The sequence below is a fragment of the Centroberyx affinis genome, unplaced genomic scaffold (assembly GCF_046629955.1).
Source record: "Centroberyx affinis isolate AG114_WGS23_722 - 3 ecotype Tasmania unplaced genomic scaffold, CSIRO-AGI_Caff_v1 ptg001094l_1, whole genome shotgun sequence".
In the NCBI taxonomy this organism is placed as follows: Eukaryota; Metazoa; Chordata; class Actinopteri; order Beryciformes; family Berycidae; genus Centroberyx; species Centroberyx affinis.
Genome location: NW_027279639.1, coordinates 371,475 through 391,964, shown reverse-complemented (window position 1 = coordinate 391,964; position 20,490 = coordinate 371,475). Strand labels below are relative to the sequence as shown.

General features: G+C 43.8%; 1 protein-coding gene across 2 annotated transcripts in view; it reads right to left on the bottom strand.

Annotated features, from left to right (window-relative positions):
- Nucleotides 1-20,364, bottom strand: part of clcn3 (chloride channel 3) — a 42,620-nt gene extending 22,256 nt beyond the window's left edge. Inside the window, exons 1-2 of one of the 2 annotated variants that reach the window (XM_071523499.1) lie at nucleotides 20,229-20,364; nucleotides 12,979-13,160 (exon numbers count right to left, since the gene is read on the bottom strand). In XM_071523499.1, the coding sequence (XP_071379600.1) occupies nucleotides 12,979-13,141 (163 nt within the window). In that variant the 5' untranslated portion in view covers nucleotides 13,142-13,160; nucleotides 20,229-20,364. Of the gene's footprint in view, nucleotides 1-7,245; nucleotides 7,616-12,978; nucleotides 13,161-20,228 lie in introns of those variants that run through there. The other variant, XM_071523500.1, reaches the window with a different exon arrangement.
- Nucleotides 20,365-20,490: the final 126 nt, after the last annotated feature.

Here is a 20,490-nt window from a genome sequence, read left to right as displayed (position 1 = left end):
AAGCCTTACAGCTGCAAAATCTGAAACCCCAGGGAGTGCAGGTTATTTGAACCAATGAAACGTTTTGGTGAGTGAGTGAATTACACTGAAATACTGGGCCGAAACCTCACAGTCTTCTACTGGTGACCACTGAGAAACTCCACTGAAGCACCTGGAGGCTAATTGTGCATTCATGTGCTATCGTATATATCGGAAAAACCAATTTCCTACTTCCTACTTTCTTAAATTTCACATGAATGCCCTCCAAAGTCAGATGATTAAGTCACTTTTGCTGCCCGAGTGTGTGTGAATAATAGGTAGGTGTGTGAGTGAGCAAGTGTGTGTTTTCTGTGTTTGTGTCTATGTGAGCGTGAGTACCAATATATCTTACCGGTAAATCATTCCGCCCTGAAGACTAATTTGCTACTGAAATGGTTTCAGCTGCCTCCATCAACAAGGAAATGAAATTCAAGGAAATTCCTAGTATTATTAGTTACTTATTGCAGCATATTTCACTCTTAATGCCCGTCCTGGTTTGACTGGTTTGTTTGTATCTCTGAGGTTTACAAGAGTTTCTAATGCATTCCCCTTGTTCTTTCTGTGGGTAAAGCTGCTCTTAAGGTTTGTTTTGTGCGAGTGGAAAATCTTCAAAAGGGTGCAGGCTTTCTGTCAGTGGCCCTAATCTATCATGAAAACTACAGCCTGTAGTACCATAAAAGCCTCTAGGTTTCCCCTCCTTTTAAGAAGTCCTTCACAAGGCTACTAAAGTTTAAGGTTGTTATCAGCCACATCACTGACTGAAGTAAGAAGAGGGTTGTTTGTAGGGATGCTTGTGGCTTCCTCCTTGAAACCCTTTTCTCTTATCAAAGTTTCTCAGAAAAATATAGTGCTAATAAGAACCATGTGGCCTTGCTATAGTAAAATGTGGCATAGCCTACAAAGCAGACAAAACTTTAAGGCGAAGGAAAAATAATAAAAACGTCATTGGATGCTAAATGCCAGTGGCTAGGTCTGATCTGTTCTGGGTGGATGCACTGGTAGAATATGAGGAGGGACAGCAAAACAGACTCTGCTGTATGGCTCAAATGCGCGCGCACACACACACACACACACACACACACACACACACATACACACACAATGACACACACACACACACACAATAACAGTGTGACGAGAGGCAGCCTAGGGGCTTATTCTCTCTGCCTGTTATCTACAAAACATCATACACTTTACCTGGCCGCCATTTTGCTTGGTCAGCTCTGCAGTAGTTCTATGTAATTCTATGTAAAATCTATTTGACAGTGACAACAGTAAACAACAGCATTACACAACAACAGTATTTATAATCCAGTACCCAGTCATCAGTGGAACTATCAAATGTTCTTCACAGACCTTTGTAGTCCCACTGCACCAAACCCAATTCAGTTAGTAGATTCCCCAGTGTGGGGATTTATTTTATTAGCTTTGAAAAGCACCGCCATGCGCTTACGTAATCTGGCACAAAGCCTGTTTCAGAAATTAGGGACAACCCATTCTCTGACATTTGAAACTGTCAGATGCGCTGAATGTAAGCCTCCTACTTCTGACGCTACAAATATGTGGGACTCCATCATGGACGCAGCTGCAGCACAAAGGCAGCACTGTAACCAACAAAAAAAGACAGAGAGCAATGCTGTTTATAGCTACTGAGTGTTTCAATTTCAACTGAGAAGAAAACAAATGGAGGAGCAAATTTGACTCAAATTGTGCTTTGCGATGCATCACAAGTACAACCTGTTTCTCTTGTCCATGTATACTCATCGATGTAACATTCATCCCCATAACTATGAGTCTACATAAATGTTAGCCTTGATAGGTGTGGAGCCTCAACTACAGTTACACCTACAGCCAAATAGCAATCATACCCTGCTGAGCTCACACCCTATTGAACCGGCTGCACATCTATGAAAGTATTTGAACAAAATAAACAATCCACTCTTTGAAGATAGTGACGCCAACTCTTACAAAATGATTGAAAGCAATCAAAACAAACTGTGGTACTTTTTAAAAGAGTGATCGGTAACTTAGGGCCTTAGATAAGAAAATGACAATCCCCTTGCAATCTGGATCCTCTGTTTCTTAAGAGATGTTGAATAATGAACTTTAGGTAATGATTTCCTTTTTTCCAAAATAGATGTATAATGAACATGCATCAATTTGCCCTCTGAAAACAACATGGGAGATAAACCCATAACACCCTGTGCATACAGCATCAAGCCGAGGCCACATGAATGATGTTATATGGTTAGTTTGTTACGGTCCATCTCTGCTTCCCCTGGTGTGACTATTCATTCATTCATTCATTCATTCATTCATTCATTCATTCAGTGCCATTCAGTCAGTCATACATCCAACAGGTGACTGCTGAACGTCCCTGCAACCTGTGACATCACACTGTTGGCAGCGGGGGACAGAAGACACCTTCAGGCAACTTTTTGTCCTCCAGCCACAGTCTGATGGATCCCAAAATTCAATTAAACTATTTTACCAGCCAAATTGATTTTTATAATGAAAGGGAACCTGCAAATGATGTTTGGTTTCCTGCCAAAGTGGCTCTTTAGAGTAGAAAAATTTACCAGCTGCAGCCCCAAAAATGTGAATTTCCCACTCTGCATGTCATTATCTGGCTCACATGGCACAATATAAGACAAAAGTGCCTCAATATTGAAGAAGAAGCTAAAATTAAACCTGTGAATCCAGAAATGTGTGCAAGAGTAATGCCAACCGAATGACACACCATGCTTTAACACTAAGCTCTGAAAATCTTGTGGCCTTTTGAGTAGCAAACATACACATTCCAAATGAAAATAGGTTTTTCTCGTCTTAAATCTCCTAAGCTTAACTGCAGTCATGACTGTTGGTTAGCAAACAAGCCTGACATTAAGGCTTGTTCATAGCATTCGTCTCTTAACTCTCTGAGGCTTACCAAGCGGGGAATGATGAAAACGATGATGAAGAAAACTGCCTGGTGTGATAGCATGGAGCTTTTAAAGCGATTCCCCCTGAGATCTGTGGGCTCTGATCAAAGCCCAGTCGCCACATCCTACCCAAAACATTACTATACTGGACTACAACACCGAATGGCTTCCCTCCAGAGCGAACTAAAACATGTATCGAAATAATTGATACCTAAAATTTCACAATACAGCTGAGGTAAAATAGCTTATAACCAATAATACCTAATAATCCAATGTGAGTTTTACTTTCATGTAAGAAATCATTTTGTGAGAAGTAGGTGACACTTGTTACCAAATCACAGACATCTCAGTTTGGTATGAAAGTCTTCACATTGACATCTGCTTGCCAACTAGCATAATTTCCCCCCGCATAATTGAGACATCACCAGAAAATAAGGCCTATTTCCTCCCCAAGACCTTCCATATCACACGTCAGCCTGGCCAAGCCTTTGAAAACTTATGAGCTTATTAGCTCATATCACAGCCTTTGATGTTCAGTGGAAACGTGGGAGAGGAGAAATGAGTAGAAACCCTCTTAAGAGAATCTCTGTGAGAAACCGGGACAAAATGTCCAACAGCGGCTTTCATCTGACCAGAGATATCCTGTCGAAGGAAGAGAAGAGGAAACGAGCGTGCTAGCTATTATTGTTGTTGTGGAGTCAGCAGCAGCAAGAGTGTCAAGCCGTTGGCCGAGGGAGGAACAGCAGGCCTGGCAGGGAGACTGATATTGTCGTCCTCCATTTTGATTTGAGAGTGACAGCTACAGTCTGGACTGTCCAGGGAGGGGGAGGGCGTGTGTCTGTGTGTGTGTGAGTGAGAAAGAGAGAGAAGGGTAGGTGGATGATGATGAGTCAGTTTTTGAAGCAACAACAGCTCAATATGGAGGTTTGGTTTTAGGAGAGTCCTGAGACTTGGCCTTTCTCGGCCCACACAGCACACCTGAGGGCAAAAAAACAAAAACAAAACCAGTGCAGTTACTGGCTGGTGTGATTCTCTAAATCCTCATCTCTAAACTCCCCATGCAATGGCGAGCTAAAGGAAAAATCCACGCTCGGATATTCTTGAACGGTTATATATAATCGACTTTCCCTCAACCTGCCTCGTCATCTACTTCCATTAGCGATTTCCTACATTCCCCAGAATGCAACCCCCCATAGAATGTGCCTGAACTTGCTGTATTCAGTATGTGAAGGTGGAGAGAGCGATAGCGATAATGATGGCGATAGCATAGTAACAGCAAGAGAACAAGCTTTTCCACTCAAGAAAAGTTGAGAGTCGCAGCCCTTATTCAGAACGCAACATGCCTTGTGGCTGCATTGCATTCTGGTCTATTGAGGCTACTGTCGGTGGCGAAATTGGTCTCTCTGCCTCTTCTATGATGGATTTCTCCCTGTATGACTGTTGAACGTCGGTGCAAAATGGCAGCTCCAGAAAGAAGCCCTTGCTCTTTGATTCTGAGGGACTGACACCAAAACCTGACATTTACTGTTTCAGAAAATAACAGAACAGTAAGCCAAAGCTGATGCTACAGAGATACTGGAAAATTCCCATCTTATGTGCGGGTACTACTGTTGAAGGGAACATTTTCAGCTGCCAGAAAGAGGAAAGGGGATTTGATCGATGAGATAAATAAGACAAGTCCTCCTGAGGAAGCTGGGTTATTGTCACCCATCAGTCTAATAAGGAGCATGGAGCCAAGCGAGGGTGACGCCATGGAAACAGAAACCAACAGGGACTGCATTCGAGCACAACGCCAGCATCACGGTCCAATGGTTCAGCAGGCACACTGGCGCTGACACACACACACACACACAACACACACACACACAGACACAAGACACACACACACACATAAAAACAAGGTTTCTGTTTCTTTCCCTTGTGGATCAGCAAAGTGTTGTGGCCTTTCTCTTCGGGCTGTGTCAGGGCTAAAGCAGAGTTAGTGCACACACAGGTCTTGCTGACTGTCAATACTCTCCAGCACTTCTCTTCCTGGGCAGTCCTTCACATGGCCTTCCTGTGTGCAACTGTGATCACCAGAGTGGGAAATTACCATGGGCAAACTGCTTGTACATGATGACTGTGAGCTGGGAATCTAGCCTACTGACTACTTTGACCAGTACCAGCCATCGTTTGGAGGCTACGTTGTCTACTGGATAGAAAAAATCAGTTTCCTCTCCTGGTGATAAGAGTAAGTGTAAGACCTAACCCTGCATTCTCCTGTATTAAGCCTACTCTACTACTGCAGTGTAAATCAGATCAGAGAGGCTCAGGAGCGGCTGGCTAGCACACTCTGGGTCAGCCAGACCGGAGTAGGGTTAGTCTGCTCAGGCAACATGTGACCGACATCACTGACAGACACCGACAGCCTCATTACAGCCTATAGATGACTAGTCCGGCAGAATCTCCTCAGTCAAATGAAAACTGATGGATAAACGGACAGAACACAGAAGGATTCAGGCTAAAGCAAGGAGAGGAAAGTCAGAGAGAAGTGACGGATGGATGGAAGAGATGGAAAGAAGGAAGGAACTCAAAAGCCCCTTTCACAGAGAACCTGTAACATTGCTGTGTTATTTTTTCCAGCAGTGCTAGTGGTTTCCCCTGTTCACACTTGGACGTACAGCTACTGTCCGTACAATTTCCGTGTAGAAGGCGTTCACACAACATGACGATCCCAGGTAGATGAGACGAGGCTGGATGTTGCATTTAAGGTACGTGACGGAAAACGCAATTGTTTTTGAAAAATGGCCGATGAGGAGCTCCTGTGGCTGCCTATTAACCTCGTCCTCCGCTCGGATGGCAAGTAGCTCCCTTTTCTCAGAGTCCAAATGCTTGCCATGAGCGAGTCACAGAATGAAATACGCCACCTCAGAGTCTCCTCTGATTGGCTTGCTCGCTCTACATGAAAGCGACTGTCATAACCTTTTGCGTGCTTGACCCAGGAATTTAACCGCTTTTGTTCACATCAGCATCGCAAAGGAAGATTCCTGGGAATTTCACTCGGTCTTCAGGGAGGAAAATGCCGGATCAACTTTTCCAGAATATCAACTCCGGCTCCTGTTTACACATGACCCTGCCACAGAAAATTTACAGAAGATTTCAAGATGAAGCTGCATGTGTGAAGGGGGCTAAAGACTGCCATGAGAGAAAAAGGAGGATGGATGTTTGGTTAGACGAGGGGGTTGAGAGACTGCTGTACAATGACTAAAGCCTTTCTATGGTGTAGAAGAAGCTGGTGCAGAATCTGGGCAGGACAGAGCAATTCTGGCTAAAGCCGTGAGAGGAGAGAGAATTGGAGAGAATCAATGAATGGATGGATGGAAGACTGAGAGATTGCAACCCAGGCAGGACAAAGGAGAGGAAAGGGATAGATATAGGGGTGGATGTAGAGGCCGCTGTAGGCTGAAGCTTTTGTAGGATATGGATGTAGGCAGCAACGGTTCTGTGCTAGACTCACCAGGGAGCTTTTGTCTCTGCTCGCTCACCGTAAGAATCTAACAAGGCCTGGAGGACCGACACACAACTGAATGGAAAACCCCCTACAGGCCGCAGAGAAAAGACAAACAAAGATACAGTGCAGGAACTCCAATTTATTTTGCAGGAACAAGGGGCAATTTATCATAATCTGTCTGTCACGCACGGCATGCCTTCACCCTGAGGACCCTGTTATGTGTGTGTGCGGAGTGAAGCACATTGGAGCAAATCAAGACATCCTGGATCTTGCCAACAGGTGCCTCCCACCACCAGAACGCTGCTGCTTGAGAAAAACGCTTCAGCATTACACAGCGACAATCTACGAACATCCAGTCCACGTATATGACTGCCTGTGCATGTGTCTCTCTTCGGGGAAATTAAAATGGTGGCCTTCCTACAGCATTAGCATACACAGAAAATCAAGTTTCTTCATCTCGTTCTCTCTCGCAGAGACACACGCGGTTAATCATTGACAAAGAGGTGAATGGGCAAATAATGTCAGCGGGCTAGATAACGCTGTTGCCCTTCAGAATATGCAGCACAGTCATTAGCAACGGCAGCATCGGCTCCTAATCCATACTGGCTCTCCTATCTCCATGCTCCGCCAGCACAACAACAGCAGGGGAGGCAGCAGTTGCTTAGCGTTTGCTTAACCTGCGCCATGTCTGCCCGCCATATGGACATATGGACTCACTGTACAGGAGGAAGGACGGCCTCTGAAATAAGAAATTGGGGGAGGAAGGAGGGAATCGGAGGGAATCAGAGGAAGGGGGACAGAGGGGACGTGGCGTACCTCTTTTAGGGATCTCCTGCAGGGGTATGGTGTCCCCTCCCCCGTCGTAGGGCAGATAGGGGTCGGCCGACACGTCCTCCTCCTCCATGTTGACAGATGAGACAGCGAGCTGAGGCTAGGCTAGGCTTACCAGGCACTGCTCACTGCGTGTGTGTCAGTCGCTGCTACCGCTGCCATGTTTACCAGCCGCGCACAGAGGAAGACAAGTGGGGCTATGTGAGCGAGAGTGTGTTTGAAGAGTGAGCGCGCCTGTGTGTGTGAGCGCGCAGTCCTCCCTCCCTCCCCCTCTGTTTTCTCTCTCTCTCTCTCTCTGAGCCACACAGTCTCTCTCCACTGCAGCAGCTGACTGCTAAGGGCTGATGATGTCATCACACACACACACACACACACACACACACACACACACACACACACACACACACACACACACACACACACACACACACACACACACACACACACACACACACACACACACACACACACACACACACACACACACACACACACACACACACACAGAGAAGGAAAGACGATCGCACAAGGCTGGCCAGCCCTGCCTGCTTGGTTGCTAGGGGGAGATCATTGAGCCCTGCCTGTATGGGAGAGACCACAGTGCCAGGTCAAAGGGGTGTGTGTGTGTATGTGTGCGTCTGTGTGTGTGTGTTGTGTGTTGTGTGTTGGGGTGGAGGGTGGGGGTGGGGGGCAGCTCTGGAATGGAACAATCCATTCTGAGCAAGTGTGGGGGGGTAAAGCAAGGAGGATAAAAGGAAGTTATAATAGCTTAGTATGCAGTGGAACAGGCTGGTAGAGCTTGCTGACAGGTGTGCCACGCTGTCAGGTGGATAATAATACTACTACATTTAAATACATACAAGTAATACACTTAAATTTGTTAAATCGAGCCCTCAAGGAGACAAAAGGAGACAACTGCACAAAGCTGTTTTGCCATGTTGATTTGGTAGACTTTGAGATTAACTTTTACTTCAACTGCTGCCTTTCTTATGCAAAGAGAAAATGAAAGCCAATGTTTTACAGTGCTCTGGCATTGTGAGAGAAATTTGCACAATCAAGAACTGCAGCAAGAAAGAACAAGCGCCAGCAGATACGACACTATAAAGATGTACGAAACCCAGCAGTTCCTCACTCTCTCTCTCACTCTCTATAAAGAGGATATTAAACAACAGATTTAATCTGGACACCTCATGGCATCTGTGCTATGAAGCCACACACACTGTTTACTGACATGGCATGGAGGGGGATATTAGAGGAGAACCTCCTTCATATTGTGTTGCACAATCTATTTTTCAGTTGTTTCAAGGTTTAAAAATCTCTGTTCACACTGTATCCTCCCCTTCAATTACATCCCCCCTTCACAACTGAAGTGGATTACAAGGGACCATAGCTTTCATCGGGTGAATGTATTTTGAAGTAGCAGGTGTTTTATACATTTGGTGTTATGTGTTATTATGCGAAACACTGAAACTAAGTCAACTGCATCCACATCCCTTGCAGGCCCCAAGCCTTAACAATAACAGCTTGACATTTCACACATTTTGTGATAATATAGCCAAACAAAAAAAACATAACCAGTCCCCCTCTGTGTGCCACCTCAGACCTGCATGGCCCCTTACCTTTCAGCAGAGCTCCTGTTGCTAGAAATCCCCATCAGGACATTAAAGCAGCACGACCACAACATAAGACTTTGGAAGAGGAAAAGCTGCAGTCAATCCAGTGAATTAAAAGAATGCAGCATAGATCCAATTCTATTCAAGGGCCAATTTGAGGCTGAAAATGTTCCAAAGCGTTCCTCTGTTTTTTCCTTCACCTCTAAGCCAAGCTAAAGTTTCAGTACAAAACTCCATGAGGCTACACAGCTAGCTAGCCCCCTTGCTAAATTCCCACACTGTTGCCGTAGCCCCTTGCAGGGCTTTACAAGGTTTCCTGTGAACCCACCCCACACAACCACATAAAAATAGCACCAGTGACACAGGGAGGCAGTGGCGGGGGGCTGTGCAGCCTACATTTAGCGAGTGCAACAGCTTCAAGGAAGGCCATCCATCCACAGATTTCCTGAAATGCTAGCTCACGCTGGCTGGGTGGTTGTCAGGCAGCCAAACTGGTTCATGGGACTGTCTGTGCTCCTCTGGTGTCACACACCAGTCAAGACCGACAAGACTGGTGGGTGTGTCCAGAGACACACAGAACAACACCCTCTAAGATATCAATATAGATTAAGATGTCAAAAAAGCAAAACTGATCGTAAACAGGCCAAATAGTAGCTGCAAATGATAGTTAGCCTCCGTTTTAACCTGGTTACTACAAGATAAATAGGGTGGTATCACATCAGGGCAAATCAGATAGCGTCAGGTGTGTTGTCAATCACAGAAAACTATTCTCATTTGACTTTCAAACACCTTCCTAAATTTTTTGGCACTCACTGTAATGTGGCAAACCCCACTCATCTGACACCTAAGGGCTCGATCACACAGGACGCACTTTTAGCAACAGAGGGCGGCCTTCTCTAGTTGTTTTCAATGAGAATGAAGCGATTTGCATGCTGCTTTTGCATTGCTGGGCGCCTGAGTGCCTTGAGTGCCCCAAGTTGAAAAAAGTTAAATTCAGAGCAGATAGGCACCCTACATCACTGTCGTTTTTTTTTCTCTACTGTCCAATCAGATTAACGGAGAGGTGGGACTTCTGTGGTGACTCTTCTAAAATTAGTGCTGCAATCCAAATTTCTGGTAACTTTTTGTCAGGAATCTTTACAGTTTATGATAATTGTATAGCTAAATCACATTAACTTTGAGTCTCTGGTTACGTAGTAACAACACAAAAACAAAGCAAACTACAGCTTTGCAGGCTTCAATAAGAAAGGCAGTGCAGCATGCTTTCCATTTTTCACCCTTCAAAATATTTTCTGTGTCATCGGGCCCCAAGTATGAAACTTCTATCGACAGTATTTGAAAACAGAATTTGACCCACATCTGCAGCAAACCTAGGCAAAATGTAGAACCATGTTGACTCTCCATTAGTAGCAGTAGTAACATAGTAGTATAGTTATCGGTTAGCTTTACCTGTTCAGTCCAAATGAGCTCTATGCTTTCACCTTTGCTAGTTGCCCGCAGGTCCGATTTCAGAGAAAAATAATGGAGGATAAACATTGGACAGAGATTGGAGACACTGAACTGTAACCTAATGCCTGCTGTGCTCACATGCACAAACAATGTCCCACCTCTGTCTGTGTCCTACTGAACTATGCATGGGCGCCCATACAGTTAAGTCATTTGTGTGTGTGTGTGTGTGTGTGTGTCTGACTGAATAGCCTGGTCACCTTCAATACAGTCTCCTCTTCATCAATAATGAATAGGCTGGGTCTAGACTTCTTATGTCACTGCTACAGTTGCTGCTACAAATCATACTGTAGAAGTCAATAACTAACTTCTAAGCAATCTTCTAGAAGTAGCCTGCTCAGTCAAAAAAATTTTGATTAGCCTACATCTCACTTTAAATGTACAGAATCCAAGAATACTGAATCCAATGTTATTACAGTAACTAGTGTTGCTACAAAGCAGGAATAAATCATTTGAATCTAATAGCTTGTCAAGTCAGTTTTAGGATGCAGTCCTACGAAAATTGCAAGCTGTTTGGTGGTGAAATAGCACGATCACATGTTCAACACATGACATGTCATAAGAAATGAGCCCTGGGGCCACAGACTGCGTACAAACACATTAAGGTTCTATACAGATGGCTGCTATGTGGGTCAAGTCTTGCTTCAGTGTTGTCTGTGGAAGACAGGACTGGCTGTGATCAGACAAACTGTAGACACATCGACCGGGAAAAGGAAAAGACAAAAGAAATACCAGAGTAAGTAGTAAGGAAAAGGTCTCAGCCGTTGTTCTCTCACAGTGATTGGTCCAGCTTACCTTGCACACGCTCACCACAGCCTTGCATTGTGTAAGAAACGTCCCAGACTATTTTTTTTGTGTATTTTTATTGTAAACCCTGTCAGCAAACCAAATTCCCCTCACAAGCCCAAAAACCATAAACCAAATAAAATAAAGATGAGTCCCAATTATCCACCTCAAAGTGACAGAAAGTACCCTTTCCTCCACGCAAACACTTCAAACTTTAAACAAACTTAATGCGTTTATCCTTTGCATAAACACAAGTTGTGCACAGAGTTTGCCAACTGCTGCGCTCATTCAGCATTCGCAGGCAGAGGGATTTCTGACAAATTGAAATCAAACCTGCATATTTTCAAATGTGGAAGCATTCTGATTAAATACCAAGTATGTAGAGAGTGTCAAGCTTCAGCAGCACCTCTCCCTGCTGTGACAACTCTTCACAGCCCAGAGCGACCCGACATAACCCTTCCTCATATGAGAGTTTTCTGTTTGATCAGCAAGTCAAAACCAGAGTGGGAGGAAAGGGGTAGCAGCAAAGACATGAATCAGCATATTTGCATCAGACAGGCAAGAACAAACAGGATGGAGCAGATCAGATGTTGATGGGACACCAGATATGGCACAACACCAGAGTGTCACTGAGCCACTGAATGAGCCGGTCGTTCCTGAATGAATGAGAAACAGGTGACTGCGCTGGAATGACAGGTGTGACACGGCAGGACCAGAAAAAGGGAATAGTAACATTGTACAGCTAGACAGGCATGAAGCATAACAAGACAAGCCACTTCCAGCAGTCCAACCAACAGTGAGGCACGTATCTATACTGTTACTACTACAGATCTGCATTGCTACCTGACAGCCAAATCCACGTAATCCAAGAGACAGAGAAACTAAGATGAATGCCAAGACACACACAAGTAGCAAAGTTTTAGTGCAACCACAAAGCAAACTGTCAAGGAAACGGGAAGCAGGGACAAGAAAAAGGTCACCAAATCAAGATGATGGAAGGAAAGGTAGCAAAATATTAACGGGATACCGAAACGGGCATAACCATGAAACGAAAAGCTTCAGGATAAGGGCTGCAAAATAAGGAAATATAGTCATAATTATGGATAGAGCCACAATTACGACAATTACACAAATAAGATGAGTAAGAAAATAACAAAAACAAATGGTTGTAGATGTAGAATATAAAATAAAATACAAGTGTAACGTAAAAAAAAAGAAACACACAAAATGGGAGCAGGATGATAATGATGGACTGTACGAGTTGGGCAGCAGGCATCTGGAGGAGGAGATGGGACGGCATGGAGAGGGGGGCTGACGGGCGTGGATGGGGAATGAGGAGGAGGTAGACAGCAGAATGGGCTGCACACGGCATCACATCACAGGACAGCAACCAGGCAGCAGCGCACACACAGGCGAAGTGGACACACTTGATGCGTCTCGACATCAGCGGCGGGGAGACAATTTCCCCGCTTTGTCTGGCCCAACTGCGCACCATGAACCAGAAGAAAAACCCTTTGGCATTGATGAAGCGGCAGCAGAGAGTGCGGGGGTCCAACGGGACGGGAATCCACAATGTAAGGAGCTCAGTGGGGATCCAAGGAAGGGAGAGCGGGGGTTTTGCAGCGTATGGGAGGGGGGTTTTATCGGGCCTGGCTGGCACCATGCTGGGTTTTTTGGCGGGACATAGAAGAGACCGGACTGGAAGGGGGAAAAGGTCTAGGATCCAGACATGGGACCAATCAAGCCGAGGCTATAGAGGAAGGGGGAGGTGTTTTGGGGTATCCGGTGTGGGCGTATCCCCCATGCTCCCTACCTGGGGAGGCAGCGTCCCCATCCAGCAGATTGTCGTCCTCGGTGGTGTGGAAGTCCATGATGACGCCGGCTCCATCCAGCAGCTCCTCGTCGCTGCTGGCGCTGGCGATGCTGTTGTAGCTGTTCCTGCAGTAGCCCCTGTTGTACAGCTGCTCCGACTCCATTTAGCGACGCGCCGGTGCCCTGGATGGGAGGGAAGGAGGGAGGGAGGGAGGGAGGGAAGGAGGGAGGGAGGAGGCAGAGAGTGGTGGAGATATACACACTGTGTTGTGAGGATGTTTAGCGCTAGACTATAGAGTCTACAGGGGGAAGTAAGTCCGTTACGCACACAAACACACAAACAAACACACACACATGCATGAGTAGTGCAGGCAGACAAATGCACACTGACTCACAAGTAAACAGCACAGACAGACACACAGTGAAGGAGTGGTGGGTTTGAATACAGTCACAGAACAAAAATCACACAGGACACAGCACATCAACACTGAACTGCACACAACAGACAATAACACTCTACTACTGGTAAACAGCATTGCACCTACTGTCATATACTGGCTCTATAGTTATATATTTATACTTATTTTGCCTGTTTATACCATTCCAACTAATGTGTACAGCTTTTTTCTTTTTTTTCCTTGCAGTGTTCAAAACACTGAGGCCCCAGTGCAATATTCAAGATCTGTACAGTATTTCTGTTGTCCTGTTTCCATAGCTTCCTTTTCATACACTATACTTTTTCCTATACTGCTTATACCTATATGCTCCTTCTAAAATACACCTATTTCCTAAATTTCCATGTTTAATTTTTCATATACTTCTTTTCTACTTGTGTTATGTTAGGAATAATGTGTCCTACGTGAGCAACCTAAGTCGAATTCCTTGTTTGTGCAAATATATAGAAAAAATATAAGAAAAAATAAATAAATCACACAGACACATACACACATGAACACAAAAAGAGTTAAAAATACATTTTCAAGGTTCAGCCAAACCTTGAGAGGTTAGCGACGTAGTTTGACAGGAAAAACACTGGAACGCATGGTGATGGAAGATAATGTAAGAGGAAAAAAGGTGAAGAGGAATGGAATGATAGCGGAGGGAATGAGAGAGGCGAGGTACGCGGCGGCCATTAGAGGCTTTAAGATGAATGCAGGCTGTCGGGGGACCGAGATGGAGAGGAAGATGTATGATGATGATGATGAGCCGAGGTAAACTGATGATCCATGTCCCTCCCTGTCAGTGAGACCGGGGATACAAGAAGAAACAGCGCTAAGCAAGAAGAGCACACTCAAACACCGTTGTAGATTTTAGAGGATCAGTAAATCAAATCTGAATGACTCTTTTGCACATTTGTTAGCCTGCCATGATCTCAGCCACGTCATCCTGTTGTCCATGTACCTGAATGGTCTGTGCATCTAGGATATGAAAAAGCATCCCTCCTTAAATCTGTTTCATTCTTACCTCAGCCTTATCAGTTGCCACAGACACAAAGAGAATTTCTGAAAGGATAATAAATGAAACTAACTAACTAACATCAAACAAACAGTAGGCTATATGCCAGACACTGCATTCCTTAAACATTAAACATCCCATAATATTCAGTCTTTTGTTTTCAAATATATTATGGTTCAGTCTTTGTGATGTTTTTACAAAGAAATGTACTTTAGTTAAAAGGGTATTTAATTAATACATTTGAAGACTAAGTCCTCACAGGCAGAACAGTCATAATATTGGACCCTGACTGGTCGACAACACCAGCTCCTCTAATTCAAATGAGGTAAACCTGTTGATTGGAGGCTTTCCAGTTCAAATGCTACAAACTGGCCTGATTGGAAGGATTTCAGTAATTGATTAGTGAGGGAGTCAATCAAGACCAGGTCCAGTTGTGATGCGTTTACTGGAGTTAGTCTGAAACTGCCTGAAAAAAAGGATGGATTTTGACAATGCAATAACTTCAAATTTAACCACTCCAACAAAGTCTTCATTAAACATCTTTGATCATATATGTTTATAAATGGGGGAAATGTTTAATTCATATAATAGCGCCCCTTTAAAATGAGATGAACCTGGGTTATAAACGGGTAGAAATGGGCTTACAGCCATCTCTTTTTGTTTGTGAACTCCTTTTATCCACCAGAGATTGAATTGTTAATTTCAAATATTTAGCAGTGATATTAATGTGAATACAAACCATTTCTGACACCCAGGAGGCATATTTATAGACTAAGGGATTAGGATGAAACAATACATGGACATCCTCCCCACTGTGACGGGATGATAATGATAATACACATTGCTGGCCCAAAGAGAGCAGAGCAGCATCAACATACAGTACCCCACCCTCTCTCTAACAGCGCCCCCCGGTGGGAAAGGCGGAGACTACACAGCTTAACCAGACACCGTAACCACAAGCTTGACGGCTGCAATGACAGACAAAAATGATCTCACCTAGACCGAGCACAATGACAGTTAAATGAATCCTGAAAATAAAACCAGCTGGGAGATATATATAGGAATATCAGCCTAGAGGCAAGATGAGTCACAAATTAATAGAGGTAAAGAAAGAAAGAGAAAGAGAAAGAGAGAGACATCTCTGTAGCCTGACTGATCTCTGCTAATCCTTTACTGTCTGATAGCCGGCTCCATCTCCCTGTATATCTTTGTGAAAAGAGACCCAGGCCTAATAGATTTCTAAGCTCCCTCCATATCTGGCCTGTCGGATTTCCTGCTCAATTTTTCTTTCCAGCTCGCTGCCAGGGACCCCGGGACATTCAGAAAGAACAGCAAGTGTAGAAAAAGAGTCAGTAGAATCAATCCAGGAGGTGGATTTCTTTCTCAAAATTTTAATTGCTTTTGCTATAAAGTGGTTCATCCGGTGTATAAAGAAATTGTTGAAAAGCGAATGCCGCAAATATTTTGAATTGAATGACTCTAGCCATGGTCAGGACCTAAAACGGGTGAAGGCCTGTTTCTGGTTGATCCCATCATGACAAGAGCAGCAAGAAGTTTTAAGAAATGCTTGGTCTCAGGGTAATTCTAACTTCCTTAAATTTGGGTTTGGGGTTGAAAAGGTTTAAAGATCTCTGCTCTTGACATTTGATGAGTTTGGCATTACTGTAAAAGGCTCTATCTGGGTGGAGAGCAGTTCTGAGATATCGAGCATCAAAGATTTTATATACCAGTGGGAAAAACTGTTATGTACTTTCTATATTTCTAAATATATAACGACAAAAAGGTTCTCTAAAAAAATAACATCACACAAGCATGAAGTAGCATTCAAAGATCATGAATATGTGGATAACTCAATTTTGATTAAAACAAAAAAAGTCAGAAGTTGTAATTCCAAGCTCACAATATTCAAATTTATTTCACTTTTAAGAACATTTTGCATTAACATGAGGCCCTCATCTCAGCTGTGGGGTGTTGTAGAGAAAGTCACTCACCCGCCTTAATGAATTTAGACATACTGTTGTGACAATGATACTGCGCCCCGGCCCGAGCTGCCACAGACAAAAAGCCTTCTCCAAACACACACAGTGAAACTGAAGACCCCTAATCCTTACTGACACAAACCCTAAGTGAGGCAAAGGGGAGAGAGAAACTTGCCCCGAGCCAACAATCACACTAACTCAGTATGAGACAGGACATCCCTTAGAGCTGTATCGAATCAACATGGCCAGGAAATTCAATTCAGCTTGTTTGCAGAGCGAACGCCAAGGCAGAGAGCTGGTAGGTGAGCTCACATGATGCGGCCGGGTCCTCTGACCTCCAGTGACACAGACCCTGGTGGTCATGAGCTTGGCCCCGGGCCAGCAGAGACATGTGGACCCTGTCAGTCCCAGACCTCACACCGGACTGAAGTTTGAACCGTTCTGCTTCATTAATGTTTCACAGCACACTTTCCTTCCTTCAACTATCTTGTTAGAACTGAAACTAAGCTTTTATGATAATGTGCGCGTGTGTGTGTGTGTGTGTGATAATTCTGGGGAAAAAACAACACTTCAGGACAGCAAGGCTGCTGATTTATGCAACATCAGTGCTAACTGGGACAAATTAGAGAGTATGAGTCGCACCCAAAGGTGTGCAACTAGCTATCTTTTTACAGACTGATCAAATATCAAAAGCACTGTGCACAGTCTCTTATAAATGATCTACTCTAATTATACATTTCATTTTTTCCCCACTAGCGCTTTCTGTTGGTGACAACTGATCGCTATAATTATGATGATGTACATTATATTTTTTCCATTTGTTCTTTCCATTAGTAACAAGTCAAAACAATAATTATGCCAGGAAAGCTGGAGCTCGCAGTATTAAAGAGCTGCTATCCTCCATATCAGATTTCACTCCTGTGTTTGAGGAGGTGGATGAGCTGAGTAGGTCTGCGTCTGTCTGATGATCGATAGCAGCAGCATTTATCAACAGCGAGGGAGCAACACGGCGAGGGGTCTGTTAGTGTTACACAACTAGTTGAGCAGCTAGGGGCTTTATCTTCCTCTCAGTGGTCACTATGGAGGTGTTGCCCAGGCGACTGTTGCTGGGATGTGACTCAGCGTTTATGCCCCCTCCCTCCCTCTCTCCCTCCCTCCCTCCAAGCAGCGTGCTCACACCTCCTCCCAATAGGTTGACACACATCCTTCAAAAAGCAGCAACCGGTCAATATATGGATTGCTTTGTGGCAAAACATCCACCGTACAGCAGCTCCAGCACAACATGGAGTTTTCACTTCTCCAATTAACAGCACCTCAACAACATCTAGGCAATTAGAGGCCAACTGCAGTTACTGCATCACTAACGCCGACTGCTGAAATTATGCAGCCATGTAATAATGTTATTCTGAGAAACCACACACACACACATAGGTGGCAGAAAATATGCAAATAACAAATGTAACAGTAACACAAAGATATCTGTGCATAATTAAGGTCAGGTACATTACCATTAGCTATATAAACAGTTTTAATGGTGCATGGAGAAGTTGAAAATGAAATTCATTTAATGTTCTATTATCCTTCGTTTGATAGGCTGTGAAGTGCAGTTGATAGTAAAATTACTTCCATTTCTGCTCATCTATTCTAGTTAAACGGTTATGACAGATGTGAGACACATTTCAGAAAAGACGGCTCCTGAGTAGTATGCTTCATTTGTAAAGCCTTGGCAAAATGTAAGTATGCTTTTTATGTATGTTTCTGCATTTTGTTTGGGAATATATAGTTCACAATCACAGAATAATGTATGCATGCATGTGTCTTGCAAGCCAACGTAAGATGGGGACCTGGAATACATGATGTGAATAAAAATATCAATCAATATGCTGCTGTCTCATGGGGATCAACCTGTCTTTGGCATGCTGTCCTCTAGAAAAAAAGACCTTGCCTGACTGAGGAAACACAAGAAGTTCTTACTTTCACAAATGGCCAGATTATGAAGGCTGAAAAATGAATAATACATGTGCTACCCAGCCTCCAGCCAAAGTACAAGAAATTTAGTCCATCAAGAAACCCTTCAACTTGTGCTATCAATGAGGCTTTGTCAGTTATCGACTTCATTCAGCCTACTAGCCAGTCTTTGCCAAACTGAGAATATACAAAATTACTTGAAGATAGCAGCAGAAACATCCTAGGGAAAAAAGGCTGTCAAAATTAAAGCTACCAGACCAGTCAAATAAATTAAGAGATCATTTTTTAAATTATATATATCCATTTTGGGGGAAAGTCATTTTCTGAAGTTCATCATTCAGTATCTCAAATATAGAGAGGATCCTGTGTGTAAAAGTGTTATCATTTTGTCAACCATGGACTTTGATTTCCTACAATCCTTTAAAAAAGTGTCAGATATTGTTGTAATCTTGTGCTACTGATCATTTGTAAGAGAAATCTCATTTTGGAGATACACACTAGGCTAATGCTTTAGTAGTTTACTTGGGTGAAAGTCAAGAAAGTATGTGACTTAGCAAGGCCCAAAACCATCTGCTAACTCTACTGGTCTGTGTAATGTAACCTTACAGGTTCAAGAAAATGGGAGGTCATTTCTAGGTAAACTCAAGGCTGGGTCGTATGTGACATAAGGAGAAGGAGAAGAAAACACTTCAATGAGATGCCATGACTGTCATAAATGAAACATAACAACATGATGAAGGGAGTGAGGGAAAGCACTTGTTTAAATGGTTCCAGATGGCTATAACACAATCAGCCAACACTGATTAAATGAACAGTGATAGCAAATCAAATAAGGAAAAGTTCCTCCGCCTTTGGTTTGACCTGGTTGGACCAAAACACAAGGTGGAGAGCAAACTTTCCTTCTGGTGGCTTGTGGCATGAAAACTAGTTAATCATAAGTCATAAATTTACACATGAATACCTGAACATAGATCAAGTACAGAGGAAAGACCTGGGAAATTAACTTGAGTCTAGTTAGATAGTTTAACAATAACAGTGCTATTACTGTCGGTAGCATCCCCCACATACAGCCTAGACTAATTACACTCTGAATGATTTGGCAGTTAGATGCTTTAACATTTTAGTACACACACAAACAAATAAAGTGAGGAGAAGCTGCTTACTTTGCTGTTTAATTGTACCAATAATCCAACTGCAGAGGGTACTGGACTGCCTGTCAGTCTAGACAAGAGGGCACAACACTAAAAACCACAAGCAACTGTAGCAGAAAGCCTGGCTGACTTCAGAGATAATGATAAAAACACAACCACGACACAGCCAGCGTGGCAATAAAAATCACACAGATAGATGATTCTAGTGCACATTTCACCACCAGCAGTCTGCACATTGTAGTTAGCCGCGCGTGCATTTACATCTGCACTGCATGGTGAAACGGCCAGAAAACACAGAAAGTGGGACTATTTGCATGCAGCCGAGGGGCTCGTGAAGACACTTTGCTGCAGCCGAGGGCCCCGATACGATTTTGAATGCAGCTCCCACCAAAAGCATCAGTTTTGCACAATATATTCTGCCTGGGCACACAAGCTAGCGGGAAGGGTTTTTTTTTTAAATTAAATTTACACCAGCTGCCAAAAGCATCGCGCTGCCTATATAGACGCAAGCTACAAACTCGGGAAGTCGTTTTGATCAAATCGATGGGTCCTGGTCGGCAGCGGGGATGTGCAAGCAACCTGTGAGTTCACCAATTTTTGCCAACGATACGAGGATATTATGGCCTTGGATGGAGAAACACATCTCCATAACCTTCCTGCCCAGCCGCAGCGTGCAGAGAAAAAGCGAAACGGCGTACCTTCCTATTGCCTCGATTCCAGCCCGGACAGAACAATTCATCCTTTTCCGCAGTTGAAACGAGGATTTTTGTTTTACAGAAATGTATTTGACATTCTCCTCATCATGGTGTTTTTTTTCTCAGTCCCATTCCTGTGTCAGTGACGTTTACTTCCGGTCTCTTGGTTTCCCATCCCAGCTCAGCAGCTCCCACCCACAGACATACAGGCACACAGAGTAAAACGGGCATAAAAATGTTTTAATTATTCATCAAGTCGGTGCGA